Source organism: Carassius carassius, chromosome 48, assembly GCF_963082965.1.
Source record: "Carassius carassius chromosome 48, fCarCar2.1, whole genome shotgun sequence".
Lineage (NCBI taxonomy): Eukaryota > Metazoa > Chordata > Actinopteri > Cypriniformes > Cyprinidae > Carassius > Carassius carassius.
Window position 1 is genome coordinate 8208900 of NC_081802.1, and position 15504 is coordinate 8224403.

General features: G+C 36.7%; 2 protein-coding genes across 14 annotated transcripts in view; one reads left to right on the forward strand and one right to left on the reverse strand.

The window, feature by feature from the left end:
- On the forward strand, nt 1-1628 carry LOC132131881 (PDZK1-interacting protein 1-like). The gene is made up of 4 exons (XM_059544026.1): nt 1-258; nt 403-526; nt 883-957; nt 1256-1628. The coding sequence occupies exons 1-4, from the start codon at nt 192-194 to the stop codon at nt 1326-1328; spliced, it is 339 nt and encodes a 112-aa protein (XP_059400009.1). The 5' UTR covers nt 1-191; the 3' UTR covers nt 1329-1628.
- A 455-nt stretch (nt 1629-2083) lies between these two features.
- The window catches only part of patj (PATJ crumbs cell polarity complex component), a 106633-nt gene continuing 93212 nt past the window's right edge, over nt 2084-15504 (reverse strand). For 12 of the 13 annotated variants that reach the window (XM_059544011.1, XM_059544012.1, XM_059544022.1 and 9 more), the window contains 11 exons: nt 15103-15186; nt 14417-14610; nt 13479-13626; nt 10450-10536; nt 10022-10145; nt 8716-8753; nt 8504-8626; nt 8224-8328; nt 5660-5763; nt 5391-5514; nt 2084-4472 (listed from right to left, as the gene is read on the reverse strand). In XM_059544011.1, the coding sequence (XP_059399994.1) occupies nt 4326-4472; nt 5391-5514; nt 5660-5763; nt 8224-8328; nt 8504-8626; nt 8716-8753; nt 10022-10145; nt 10450-10536; nt 13479-13626; nt 14417-14610; nt 15103-15186 (1278 nt within the window). In that variant the 3' untranslated portion in view covers nt 2084-4325. The remainder of the gene's footprint in view (nt 4473-5390; nt 5515-5659; nt 5764-8223; nt 8329-8503; nt 8627-8715; nt 8754-10021; nt 10146-10449; nt 10537-13478; nt 13627-14416; nt 14611-15102; nt 15187-15504) is intronic. The other variant, XM_059544021.1, reaches the window with a different exon arrangement.

The window sequence follows — 15504 nt, forward strand, 5'->3', positions numbered from 1 at the left end:
TGCGATAGCTGAATATCATGCGGCGGGTAAATGATTGACTCCACTTGTACAGACCACTGGGTGTTGTTGTCTTTTTCTTCCATGGAAATCCAGATACCTGCTTCCTGGTAAGAGACAGGATACAGGTTTTATTTGAGCAGTTTATAGTGCACATTTAAAACTAATTATTGCGCACCTGGAGAGGAATAAAAATGGGGAAATCATTCACTGTTCTTCACTGGCTCGTCCTCACTCTGGGGCTAGTTGCGGCTCAAACAGGTAAAGCCTTCACAGATGTTTTGTTTGTGGAGGGAAATCTAGAAAATGTGGAAAATAGCACCGCTAAGCATATCATAGTGAGATCCAGCGTTCGAATGCAATAGTTTTAGATGTTTTAACTAGTTTTTGTATTTATGGCACGAGAAATTCCAGAGAAAGCTGAGCAAGCTCTGCCAAACTGGCTGACGGGAATTATCGCCGTCGCGGTTTTCCTCTTTCTCGTCTTCATCGCCTTCCTTGTAAACAAAGCCTGGTGTAAAACTCCAAGGTAATTGTATGCTTCAATTTCAACACCACACTAAAACCAGTGGCAATTTTAACATGGAAGAGACTAAATTCAACTAAAAATGTAAATGTTAACACTTGGAATTCTCACCATCTTTTGTCGTTCCAAACCAGTATGACTTCACTTCTTTCACAAAATGGTTTAGAACTAAACCAATGGTAGGCTAACGCACATTCATTAATTTTCTCATCAGTAATAGACATGTCTAAATGAAGGTTAAGTCTCACAAATCATGTTTATCTGTCTTTATAGTTCATGTAATACACTTATTTTAATTAGCAGCTAGTTTCTGAAATTTGGTCTGTAAAAAAACATGAATCCGTCTTTGTTGACTAAAGCGAACCAGAAGCAGTGCCCACTGAATACGCCATGACTAATGGATCAACCCGTGAAACCAGTCTTGATGCAGTCAGGTAATAATACCTCAATAATACAGCTGTTATAAAGCTTAAAGTGGTCCAAGGCTATAAAAAGATACACCATTATTACTGACACTGCATGAGAAACATTGACATGGCCTGAAATCATGTTCAGTTAAAATAAAATGCCTCATCTGATGCTTTTTGCTGAATTTAAAATGATGTTCTTGAAACGATTCTTAGAATAAAAGGTTCAAATTTAAATGGCAATGATTAAAATGAATTGGAAAGAGTGAATATTCTCTTTAAAAGGTATGTATTCATCTCTGGAATTGTGACAATTGTTTTTCAGGAGCAGCGAAGACCCTAAAGCATATGAGAACGTGATCGTTCACCAAACAGATGAAAAAGTGACCAAGATGTAATCTCAAACGTCCATAATCAGCCCAGTCAGCACACCATGTTAACCTTACTTATTGTTGGAAATAAGTTATCATTTTAATAGCTGACACAGCTCATCTTGTAAAGGTCAGCAGTGATTTTTTTTGCAGGTTTGTGTAATTAACATTAACTGTAGTACTAGTACTAATTCTAAAGAACATTTATTGAGCATGTTACTGCAGTATCATGCATTTAGTATCTCACTGATCTTTGTTTTGCAAACCTCTTTAAATAATAATTAATAATAATATTCCTAAAATAAAATCCTCTACCATTCAAAAGTCTTTGATCATAGGATTTGTAATGTTTTGGGGTCTTTTATGCATTTATCTGATCAAATATAATGAAAACAGTAATATTGTGAAATATTATTATAACTTAAAAGTAGCGGTTCTCTATTTTAATATATATTTTAAATGCATTTTCTTTTCTTCCCGTGATTCAAAGCTAAATATCAGCAGCCATTACTCACTGTCTATTTTTTGTGGAAATATTTCTGATGAATAAAGTTAAAAAGAACAGCGTTTATTTGAAATAGGACTCTTGTGACATTGATTAAACAAATGTTCGATTAAATGTAATGCATCCTTGCTGAACAAAATTATTTTGTTTAAAAATATCTTACTGTCACTAAGTATTTAAATGGAAGTGCATGTAAAAAGTGCAGAAATAGGTCTTGTGAATGTTTCTTGTGCATTAAAATAAAGCTTAAAATAAAACATTTTGAAGTCAAAGACACTTAAAATGAAAATAACTTTATTTTTTGTCACATTAGATAAATTCTACTTGTCCAAAATAAAGTCAAAGACCATAATGACCACTTGTTTGTTTTGCAAATGTTAAGAAATCAGCTTTATTTCAGGCTTAGATCTGTATCTTGTGTATGAATTTAACTAAATGGTTTCTTTTGACTTTAAAAACATTACACCGACAGAAAAATGGCTGATGAAAAGGTGTTACTACTCGAGCCATCTGAGGGCGAGTTGAAGTTTCAACATGATTCAAGCCATTTTTTGTAGTTCACAGCCCAAATGTAAAGATCTAGCTGATGGTAGCAGATTGGAGCGTTGCATTTTATTATTCTTTTAAGGAGAAAGGGGAAGACAGGCATAGGAGATACAGGAAATCTTTTTAAAGGGACATAGTGCTGGACAGCTCACAACACACCGTCCACGTGGCACAAAAATATAAGAGGCATCATATGAGGATGTGCTTAGTGGAAGAGACAGACTGGACAAGGCTTCCACGCGCTGTCTACAGCCTGGAGAGCCCTGCTAGTCTCTGAAGAGCCTGCTACACTTCCTCTAGGAGAGAGGCTGACACAGGATATCCTCATATTGTGACACACAGACACACACAGTCTCAAACAAGATGTGTGAGACCTTTTCTAAAAGACAAAAGCGATGCAAAAACACCCTAAAAAGGAAATAAATTACATATTCACAATGAAATGATAGACGTGTGCAAATTAATTACAAATGTAATTAAAAACAAATGTAAAAAAAAACAAAAACGTATGCATTTCTGTGAATCCCAATACACCATAGAAACATAATAGAGTGGAATAGTTCTCCCCAAAATTAAAATTGTCATCATTTATGTAATTACATCATAATGTAATTATATGACTTATTTTGGAATCTAAAAGGAGATATTTAGCTAAGAACAGAATTTTAAGGCTGCTCTTTTGCATACAAAGAAAGTGAATAAGACTCCTGAAGGAAAATAATTGCTCTGTGTAAAGAATTTTACGAAATTTGAATTTCGGATAGATTTTAAGTGAGAACGACTTACTAAGCTTTGTATGATAATTTGTCTGAAATGTTTATTTCAGGGAAGAGTTTAAGTGAAAATCATTCCTCATGCAAAACTATCGCTCACAATTCATATATTGTTTTATTGTTATGATGTCATTTCTAAATTTCTAAAATATCGGTCATTTTTATTTTATGGAAAAGAGTAGTGTGAATATTCAGCAAAACATCCACTACTATGTTCCACATAAAATTTGTCATGACAAATGATTAACATTAATACCTTTGTGTGAAGAATTGTCTGAAATTTTACTCCCAGGGAAGACTGCAAGTGAAAATCGACTTCAATTTCAATGCATCCGTCACTTCAAGCTTGTCATATGAACAATTTGGTGATATTTTATGGTTATTGTTGGCATTTCTGAATCAAAAAAACTCCAGTCCCCATCCACTTTCATTGTATGGAAGAGAGCAGCGTGAACATTTCACAAAATATCTCATTTTAAGCTCCACAGAAAAAAAAAAAAAAAAGTAATACAGGTTCGGAGCAACATCAGTGGTATTTTTTTTTTCATCTTTTGATGAACTATTTCTTGAAATATTCACAAAGCTAGCCTGCAATGTAAAGAACCTGACTGAAATGATCCTATATCTAATACTAGCTAAACAAAACATCCCATCACGATCTGATCTGCCCAAGGCACATCTGTCATCCCTTATTAACGCTCATCCATGAATTCATCTACTACATACAATTCATCAGATTTCTTGTAAATATGGTTTGTCAGTAGGTCATGAACATATTGTTTTAAATCAAAAGATCAAGACACTAACATTAGAAGTTATTGTATGTGGACTGAAAAGATCATTACAAACAAATTGCGTGTGTTAGTGTGTGTTGTACTTTAATTTTTCCTCCTGGTCTTGAGTTACCAGCACTCATTTCATCTAAATAAGCTTCTCTAATATTGCCCCATAATTCACCTGCTCACCGTCACCAGTGGAGAGGCTACACGTCTGTGACTAAGACAAAGACGATACAGTAATTTCCCTTTATGAGTATTTTTCGGATTGATTTGCAGATTAGGGTGGACAAACAGTAACAGGGCGGAGTTTAAACGATCGAGTGCAAACCATCTCCATATCAGGAAGTAAGGTGGCCAAATAATGGACGTGTGAATGCAGTGTGTGTGTGTTTTGCAGTGGATGTAGACTTTAGTGTGTTTGTTAGGAGAGGACGGACAGCGTGACGCTTCCCCGCTGCTTCTTCAGTATGGCTACGGCCTGATCGTGTGTGACGCCCTCCAGACTCTCTCCATTGACCAACAGCAGCTGGTCACCGCGTTTCAGACGCCCGTCCACCGCCGCTGCCCCCTGTAGGTAAGGAGAGGACAACAATATTTATTAATTCACAGAATTAAAAGTGACCAATTGACAATAATGCAGATGACTAAATCTAACAATTTTGAGAAATATCCTTAAATAGTATTTCTATTATATACATTATATGAAATATTCAGAATTATTACATATAAATGTGATTATATATTTAAATGATATATTCATTTTATATTTTCAAATATGTTTTCTTTGAACAATATGTCCGTGAAGGACATTCTTGGACTGCCAGTGGGGCTGGAAGAGTCATCAGAAGAAACATATCACATAAATACAAATCATGTGTTGTTTCTAGCTGAATATGAAGTGCTTGACAAGAGTCTTATTGCTGGTTATGTTTCTGTGAAACAGAGCTCTATGCTGCCACCTGGGGGCCAGGGCATGAACAGAGCCATACAGTCTGCGCACAGCAACATGCTAGAAATATATATTTCTGTTTTACACACCCACCTTTTCATATTATACAGGTGTTATATTCAGGGTTCTGAACATTAAAGCAATAATAAATAAGTTGCTGAAATGTTTTGATTTTAACAGCCTGTTATAAAAAAAGTTACATTAATTTATATAGCTTAAAGAGTTACTACATATCAGTGTTAATCTTGTGCTATTTACTGTTATTTTATGTAATATTTTAAAACAGCCTTCATATATGTGTGTTGTGTTTGTCCAGATATCAGATATGTATCTGATTTAAAACCACATTTGGAAGTGGCTCAGTTTATAGTCCGTAAAACCCCAATCTTGTGTGCATTTTTTTTTGTTTACACGTGTGCAACAAATTCTGATTGGTGTCAAATATGAGCAAAAATCGGATTTTGTTGTGCCAGTGTAAATGCAGCCCAAGTGTGTTTAGTTTAATTGAATCTGCAAATGTGATCCTACAGGAATTACCTTGCTGAACACGGTTTTGACGTAGATAGGAAGATCTCCATGTGGACTCCCAAAGCCACCCACGATGCTGAAGCCCAGTCCGTCTGAGCCCTTCTCCAGAGTGATGGTCTTTGGCTTGGGTGTCCTGTCAATCACACACACACACACAGACACACACACACACACACACAGAACAAAATCACATATGATCTCCTGAGAATACTGTAACGGAATGTTTAAGGTCAAACAGGACACTCAAACAGTCTTGTTGCCACAGTGATGTCACTCACTCTGGTTCCACTGGCCGGACCTCTGGATTGGTGCTTGGGGCGGAGCTACTGGACAGACTCTCCACCTGATTGGCTATAGCACTGATGTTGGTGTCAGCAACCACCTGTCAATCACAGACGGACACCGTCAAACATTTAAAGGAAATAAACAACTCAGTCTTGAAAGAGTGTTATTTTCCCATTTAGACGCATGTTGTAAAAAAAAAGGACTGTATACCTGTAGATAACAGTAAACTGCTGTGTTGTGTGCGTGTGTTTGGCATTGAAATGCATCCTAACAAACCTTTAATGTTCTTCTTGGTGACTATTGGCGACCAACCGCTCAGCCGCTGTTCATCAAACCTCACCAGAATCAAAAATGCCTTTGTCTGTCATGTTTCATTTAAACTTTCCTCTTCCACTAAACTCTGGGCTGGCTATGAGGGCAGTGTCATATTAATTTGCATATTTAATTAACAGCAAGGCAATTAAAAGTGGAATACACAATAAACAATAGCTAATTAATGAATGAGTCAACAACAACAGTGAAACACTTCCAAGTCATAACACTCACTATCTTTGCCTACACCTACTGAAAGACAGAAAGAAAGAGACTGATAAAAGAGAAAAAAGGGTGAAAAAAGAAAGTGAGAAAAATAATATAAATAGAGGAACACTGATAAAAAGAAAGAAAGAGGCTGAAAAAAAGAAAATAAACAAGTAGAAATACAGACAATGATAAAAAGAAAAGAGTTAAAAAAAATGAGAAAAAAGAAAGTAGTAACAAAGGAAAAACAGACCAATAAAAATTAAAAACTAAAAAGAAGAGTAACTGTTTCTAGTAATTAAAAACAAAACGAAAAAAGAACAATAGTGAATAGAACAACTAAACTTCTCAAAAAAAAATGCACATTATCACAGGCAGAATGACAAAACAATATCAAATTATCTGATTTCTGTGACATGAGTAAGAGCATATGGCATTCCATATGTACAATTAGACATATAGCAGCCAGAAAGTGTGAGAGAGAGAGAGAGAGAGAGAGAGAGAGAAAGAAAGTAAGCTCTCTCTTGAACGAGTGAAGAGGGAATGAATAAGCGAGAGAGAGAGAGAGAGAGCTAAACAATAATTGCTCTCTGAGCTGCTGTAATCAGGGCTTTGCAGGCTGGGCTCCCCTGTTTAAAAGCCCTGTGCATTCCTCCTGGAACCACGTAGATAACGGCACATTTGCATAAAGGACTGGGATTATCTGGCAACCCGTGTGCAACTGCCGCACAGCTGCACACAGCTGATAACAGCCCAGTGACACAGCACCAACCACTCACACACACACCACCATGAGTCCAAACAAACACGCACTCACACATATACACAGCACACTGTCTTTCGATACACCGTCTCCGCTAACACACACTGATAACCGTACAGAACATATACACACATGCCGGCTCTGCATAGCAATAACAGCACACAATACAAGCGTGTATACACACATCATTGAAACCGCAGCTACATGCAAAAACACCACTTACAAAAAATACCATATACCATAGTATACTTAATATGTTAACCTTCGTTTCTGATATCTACCAACAAATGCTAACACATAAAAACTCCACATTCAAACTTAGGGTGCAATATCAAACTAGCAGTGGGTTACGTGAAATTTCTTGGGATTAAGAAGAAACCCACCAAACGACTCCTAAAAAAAAAAAAAACTTTCGGAGTAACCGTGGGGGGTTTCGTGCACCACACCAGACGAGTCGGAGGGTCTGTTCAGCGCCAGCAGCTTCTTTAAATTTCAAGTTCATCCTACGGACTGTTTGGTGTGATCCTGTTAACAAGTACAATTTCTTCAAATCACATTACCTAAAGTGAGTTTCCTCAATAGCTAGCCAGTGAGGGAGAACGCTGTAGCTAATTTGAATTGTAGGTTGCTTTCTTCGCAGCCTTGCCACTTCGTTAAACTAGTTTATCCAAAAGTGTTTAGCAGAAGAAGAATAAGCAAAGTACTCTATGCTAGCACGTAAACGCAAACAGTTCTAGCTTATAAAGCTAGCTTTCACAAATTACTATTTTGCAAAGAATTTAAAACATAACACAAGGGGGCATTGTAGCTACAGTAAGCTTTCTGTATGAGGACAACTGCTGTCACGTCAGAGCAATAATTTGAAGAAAATCTTGCAGAGCAAGTTAATTAAAATAAGTTACACAATAATAATGCAAGAATGCACTTTATGTACAAACAACGGACCATGCTTTTGTCAGAACAGCCATGTTTTTATTTGTGTACTTGCGAAAGTATGTTTTGGCCCAAAGGTTAAGGCACGTTTAACATCAAGAACGATAACTATAAAGATAACTTTAATGGTAACTTAAATGATTACAACAATATTGTTTCTTTGAACTGCTATTGATATAGTTTATATTAGAAATATTTATCATTACAGTTACCGTCCTTGGTGTTAAAAAGCCTTTATCCAGAAATTGGTTGCTACATCATGAACTATGCTGCTGCAAATAGTAAAGATCTGAATACAAGGGAATTTAATGAACAAAGAGCGTTATTGAGTTAAACATGTACCTGGAGGACGATGGTGCCATACGCATTCTTCAGCATATTTACGACATCCCCATGAGTCAAGCCATCCAGAGACTGAGAGTTGATGCTCACAATCCTGTCACCTACCTAAGAGAGGTACATTAAAAGGAAAAATTGCTTGAAATTCATTCAAACTGATACCAACCCAATCCCCAGCACTGCCCTTCACACCCAAACCACTGTATGATGCTTAATCAATAACTCTCTGACTGATTTACACAGGACGGAAGAGGAAATTATCAAAAGAAAGGAACTGCTGTACTTTGAGGCGATGTGTCCTGGCAGCCACACCGTTGGCCTGGATCATGGCGATGAAAATGGGGATGTCGCCCAGCGGACTGCCTTTACCACCCGCTATACTCACACCCAAAGCATCGGTGGGACCCTAAAAGAGTGAGACAAGGGTGCAATAAAACTGTAACTACTCAGCATGATCGTCAAACCACTGAGGTGTTCGGAGGCAAATGGTCTTACCCGTATGATCTCCACTGTGCGAACGCCTGGCTCTGTCCCTGGAGGGATAAAAAGTCAGACACCAATGTTCCAATTACAACCCTTTAAGAGTTTCAAATGTTTAAATTCAATTTTGTTTATTAGATATTCTAATAAGTTCCTGAATGTTTTACTGAGGAACACAACTGTGGTAGCTGAGGGATGGTCCACTGTAGATTGAAACCAGAAAATGATTCAAATATATAGGAATATTTTAGTATGCCTGAATCTGAATCCGCATGGATTTAACATTAGAAATATAACCTAAAGTTGGCAGAATTTAGGAAAACAAATCAAGTGATTGTAAAAAGTGGCATACACAGCTGTGTTTAACGAGTTGAATGTGTAACTATATATCGGCCAGATCACTAGTACTCTTGGTCATTTTGGGTTTATCAGCATCAGTAATGCTTGCTTTGCCGACTTGTACCAGTTCCAGCAATTGGTAGTTGTATTACATACTTATGTGCAATATATTGGGCATTTGTACACCACTGGTTTAAACAAGCGATCTTTGAGATATCACTTGCTCGATGGGAATAAAAGTGGTTGCTAAAAGTCGACTTGTGGTCACAATAGCAATACTTTTGCTAAATTTCTTGGACAAAAAAAGGTTCATTGTCCTTTGTGATGTATTAAATGGATACTCCACCTCAAAATGACAATTTTGTCATTAATCACTTACCCCATGTTGTTCCAAACCCGTAAAAGCTTTGTTCGTTTTCAGAACCTAATTTAAGACATTTTGGATGAAAACCGGGAGGCTTGTGACTGTTACTTGGCAGTCTTATGGACAGTCACAAGCCTCCTGGTTTTCATCCAAAATATTAAAAAAAAAAGTGTTCTGAAGTTGAACTAAGCTTTTATGGGTTTGGAACTACATGAGGGTAAGTGATCAATAACAACATTTTTATTTTGGGGTGGAGTATCCCTTCAAGGACAGCTAACAAGATTGCTGATGGTCAACATGGCAAATTTGCGTTTCGCCAATTCTGCTTGGGGAAATCTTTCACCCTGAACACGGAATTCCCAATAGTGTGAATTCCTAATGAAACGTCTAGATTTCGGGCAAGAAAATTTGACGAACAACAGCAAATGTGACCGCAACTTTATTCAAACTTAAATAAACAATTTACATTTAAAACTACAATCATAAGCACACTGTTTGCGCTTTCTAAACATTGCTGCTAGCTGTCGACAGATAAGAAATGTGTTGTTTTAAGTCTGATTAACAGCTGTTTTATGGCCGTCTCCTGCTACTTAAGTGCTGATGTGGTGCGAGAAGTACCTGTGCTTTTGCTGTTGGGCTCAGTGATGTTTTGGCTGTTATTGTTGAGGGTTTGAGAAGGGGGCGGTGCCACAGCAGGGGGCGTGGGGGTTGGGGTGCTGCTGTTGGTGCTCAAGTGGCTCATCTAAAGTAGAAAGAGTTAGCTGAAGGTGCTATCCTACACATATATACAACATACTCATGCCATCACACATGCATACATCTCAGTTAGTGACAAATGAGTACATACGGACATGTAAACACACACTCCCTTTGCTTTCTCTTGCAATATGGATGAGTAGCACACACAGATGCCCACAGCAGTACGCCGCTGGTTTGCCCGTCCCCTAACATGCACTATTGATTGGGTTAGAGCTCAGCATGCTGGACATCGAGTTTTAAAGACGTGGCAGGGAAGCCCAATGAGGTGCGGGGCACAGGCTACACACCTGACTTCCCTGGGAGGTGCGTCTGAAAGAGATCCAGGAGGCAGCCTTCAGTCGGCCCAGCTCCAACAGCACCTTGCCCCTGGCGCACTGCAGGATCACAGCACACGTTGACGCACACACAGGTTTGGCACTGTGGACTGTGTCTTCTTACTCACTTCCTCTTAAATAAACTTTCACATACTTTCGAGAAGCTTTACACACATGCAAAGACCTGATGCCATAACACATCCTCGCTCTCGTCCAGAGAGCCAACCCCATTGAGCTGAACTCCACAGGGAGGGTACAGCCAAACAACACGGACTCAATGCAACCTCATTCAATCCAACATTTCCCACAATTCCACCAACTGGCACAATACTGAAGCTTATTTTTGCCCTGTTCAGAACATCATCAAGACCTTTCACATGACCCCCAAAAAGCTGCAGAGAGCGCCATGAATTGACAATTTTCAATTCATTTGCACTATATAATGTGTATTGTAATATGTATAATATATAATAGTATATTACATTTATATACATATATAAACACACATATATACATATGTTATCACGTGTAAACTAAAAACACAAAACAAAAACATCCTAACAACATGACAAAACTGACTTCTTTTGCAATTTTAGTCGTGGCCAAAAATATCGGCACCCTTGGTAAATATGATTAAAGAAGGCTGTGAAAAGTCATCTGTATTGTTAATCCTTTAGATTTTTTATTTAAAAAATTCACAAAAATGTATCCTTTCATTGGATAATAAGAATTTAAAATGGGGGCGAAATATCATTATGAAATAAATGTTTTCCTCTAAAACACATTGGCCACAATTAATGGCACCCTTTTATTCAATACTTTTTGAAACCTCCATTTGCCAGTTTAACAGGTCTAGATTTTCTTGTATAATGCCTGATGAGGTTAGAGAACACCTGACAAGAGATCAGAAACCATTCCTTCATCCAGAATCACTCCAAACCCTTTAGATTCCCAGCTTCCCCTCTTCAGTTCACTTCTCTCATTTTCCGTAGGGTTCAGGTCAGAGGACTGGAATGGCTATAGCAGAAGCTTGGTTTTGAGCTCACTGACCCATTTCTGTGTTGTTTTTGAGGTATGTGTTTGGATTATTGTACAGTTGGATGATCCAAACATGGCCCATTATAAGATTTCTAACAGAGTCAGTCACTTAGTGATTTTTTTATCTGTTGGTATTTGATAGAATCCAAGATGCCATGTATCTAAACAAGATGTCCAGGACCTCCAGCAGAAATATAGGCCCACAACATCAAAAATACAGCAGTATATTTCATTGTACACATGGGGTACATTTTTTCTCTGTGTTCACCAAACCCATCTTGATTGTTTGCTGCTAAAAATCTCATTTTGTAGTTTCATCTGATCATAGAAGCCAGTCCCATTTAAAGTTCCAGTCTTGGCTGATAACTGAATATGCTTTAGTTTGTTTTTGGATGAGTGAGGAGAATTTTTCTTGTAACCCTCCCAAACAACATGTGGTGATGTAGGTTCTGTTTGACAATTTTTTTAAAGGTTTTCTGACCCCGAGACTCAACTATTTTCTGCAGTTCTCCAGCTGTGGTCCTTGGAGAGTCTTTAGCCACTCAAACTCTCCTTCTCACCACACATTAGGACGATATAGACACACGTCCTCTTTCAGGCAGATTCGTAACATTTTCTGTTGGTTGGAAATGTTTAATTATTGCCCTGATGGTGGAAATGGTAATTTTCACTGCTCTAGCACTTTTCTTAAAGCCACTTCACCGATTTTTGAAGCTCAATTATCTTTTGCTGCACATCATAAATATATTCTTTGGTTTTTCTCATTGTGATGGATGATTAAGGGAATTTGAGCTTTGTTTTCCCCCCTATTTATATTTCTGTGAAACAGGAAGCAATGGCTGCTCAAAATTGTGAATATGAATGGGAATATACATCAGAGATATTTTACTCATAAGAATTTCTAGGGGTGCCAATAATTGTGTCCAACGAGTATTTGAGAGAAACCTTTATTTCATAATGGTATCCCCCCCCCCCCCCCGTTTTAAATTCTTATTATCCAATGAAAGGATACATTTTTCTCATTAACAATGCAGATGAATATTCACAGCCTTCTTTGATCAAATTTACCAAGGGGGCAGATATTTTTGGCCACGACTGTATAACGTATAAATATATGAGCTTTTTGTAATAACATTTGTAACACAATGTTATTACTCAATGCAATAAGTTGTTATTCATTTTAGGAGAAAAATAATCGTGGAGGTAATGCTGTAACAGCAAATGTCTGGAAAAGCTAATGTGAATCATGTCAAAGGGCCTTGTCAAAGTGTTGGATGCTACTTGAATTTTAACGTCTTAAAACTTACAGAAGGGTTGGGCTGGATATTGTTTAATATCAATTTTGAGCACACTTATGATAATTGCTGATATGCTGATATCTATGCTTAGCAAACACTGCGATAAACTGATCGGATGGCATTGTTTAAATGATAAAATACAACAGGAAGCCATAAGTGTTAAATGTGTTTTAGAGTGAATGTGTGTCTGAACTACATCTAAACAAGTGAAACAGGTGGGTTAGATTCGATTAGTCATTACAACCTTCATGCTGACATATTTCTATCAATAATAGCCCTTTTTTAATTTGCATAAAATTCAATTTATAACGGTTAGAGTAGATACCATAAGACATGAAATTCAGTGTTTTTGTCACTTGAAATAATTATGCGGTCCTACGTAACACCTCTATACGCTCTTTTTCATAGGAATAAACTTTGTGGAATATTTTTGATAAAATCTTTTTGAATTCATTACTGTGACTGTAGACAAAACAACACATTTAAACAAGAAATACTAAATTGTTTATAAATACCGCAGACCTCAAAAGCCACTAAATACTCAATCAAACAGCGACACCTAGTGGCAGCATCCCGCAACTGTCACTGCAAATAAATCCGCTCTTATATCCCAGTTTTGGGATGTTGTAAACTGGGCTTGAGTTTTAGGATTCAGGTGGAGCTCACCTTGAGAATGGCGGCGACAGTCTCCTGTGAGGCCTGTCTCAAGTCCTCTCCATCCACAGACAGGATCTGGTCACCCTGCATCAGTCTGCCATCCAGATCTGCTGCTCCGCCCTTCACCACATCTGAGATAAACACACCTTTACCATTTCTGAAGAGAGAGGAAATGTAGGAAACATACGTCATATTTGTGTACAACCAAAACAACTATTGTATTGTGTAGTTCATTTTTATTTATTTTTTATTCTTCAATAATGCACGTTTTTTAAATATTATCATCACATTGTGAATTTTATTTTATAGTTTTATTTAAATTATTATAGTATTGAGCAAAACTACTACTGTATAAAATTAGTATAATATTTTTTTTTTTTTAACGATTGCTATTGTATTGTACATTTGATCTTATTTTAAATGAGTGTTTGGTGCATTTCATTCTATCATTTTATTTCAAAATGATTATTGCTCTGTGCATTTTATTGATAAGTCCCTTTGGATAACTGTACTGTGCACTTTTAAAACTTAAGTTGCTTTGAATAAAAGTGTCTGCTAAATACATTTAAATGTAAGAGTAAATACATTATTTAAAAATATTATACTGTGAATTTTTTAAATAATATTTTTTTATTGTATTTTAAAATGATTATAGTATTATGCATTGTTTTATTTATTTAAAAATACTATATTGCACATTTAATTATTATTGTACTGTGCAGTTCATTCAATTATTTTCTAAATTACTAAACTGCATTTTATTAATATTTACTTTAATGTGCATTTTATTAAGATACTATTTTAAAATTATATTGTATTGTGCTTTTTAAAATTATTCTTTAAATGCTTATTATTGTATTGTGCATTTTTCAATCATTTTATTTTTAAATTATTATTGTATTTTTTTTGCTCTCTTCTCCTCATAAGGAAGACAAATTTAAACTCACCTCTTCCCAACAATGCTCAGACCCAGCCCGCGTCCGGTTCTCTTCTGAAGTTCAATGCGGAACATGTCGAGGTTCTCCTCGTCCCTGTATTGCGCCTCATCACGCAAAACTGTTAACCGCACTTTGGCGGGTGTTTGCCGTAGAGCAGCTATTGCGTCTTCATGAGCCACACTGCGCAGATCCACAGCATTCACCTGCAGGGGGCGCCAGATGATCCAGTTTCCATACACATTAACAGACAATACCATTATGCAAAATTAAAGCTATACAGAATTACTATTAAAAAATAATAACAAATAGAATAATATGATAATAATAATAAATGACACAAAATACTAAAAAGTAAAATAAAATTAAAAAGAAAAGCGAAAATCAAAAAAATAAAACGAATTCATAATATGAATAAATACAGCTAATGCTCACGCTACTCTATGTCCAGAAGATGGAGCTATCATCTAAATCAAAGACAGAGAAGCACTGCTTAGATCTAATGACTGTAAATGCTCAGAGTCAGAATTTCTCTATTCCTATTATTTATAATAGTTGTAAGCCTCAAACCAACATCAAATTTCCATTTTGCTCAAGGGAGATCAGCTGTCGGAGACATTACAGAGGCATCCCGCTCTATAACCTTGCAACACTCTCTCTCTCTCTCTCTCACACACACACACACACATCAAACAAACCTCAAGAATCTGATCTCCGGCCCAGAGTCGACCGTCCCGTGCCGCCGCCCCCTCCTCGTACACTTCGTGAATCACAATGGCATCCTGAAAAGATGATAAATGGGTGTGAACAGGAGGAATATGGCAAAAAATTAATAAACTACAAATTCCGATCACATCTTTCTTAAAGCATAGCTCACCTAAAAATGTTAATTTTGTCACCATTTACTCACCATAGGTCGTTTCAAATTCATGTGAAACAGAAAAAAAGACAATGAAACTTGAAATAAAAGACTCAAAGCTTTATAAATGAGACAAAAGTAACACAAAAGTGACTCTTTAGCCATATTTTAAAAGTCCCACCAAAGAAAAAAAAGTTAAAAGTTATAGTAAGTTAAAGTAGATTTATTTACATACTATAAC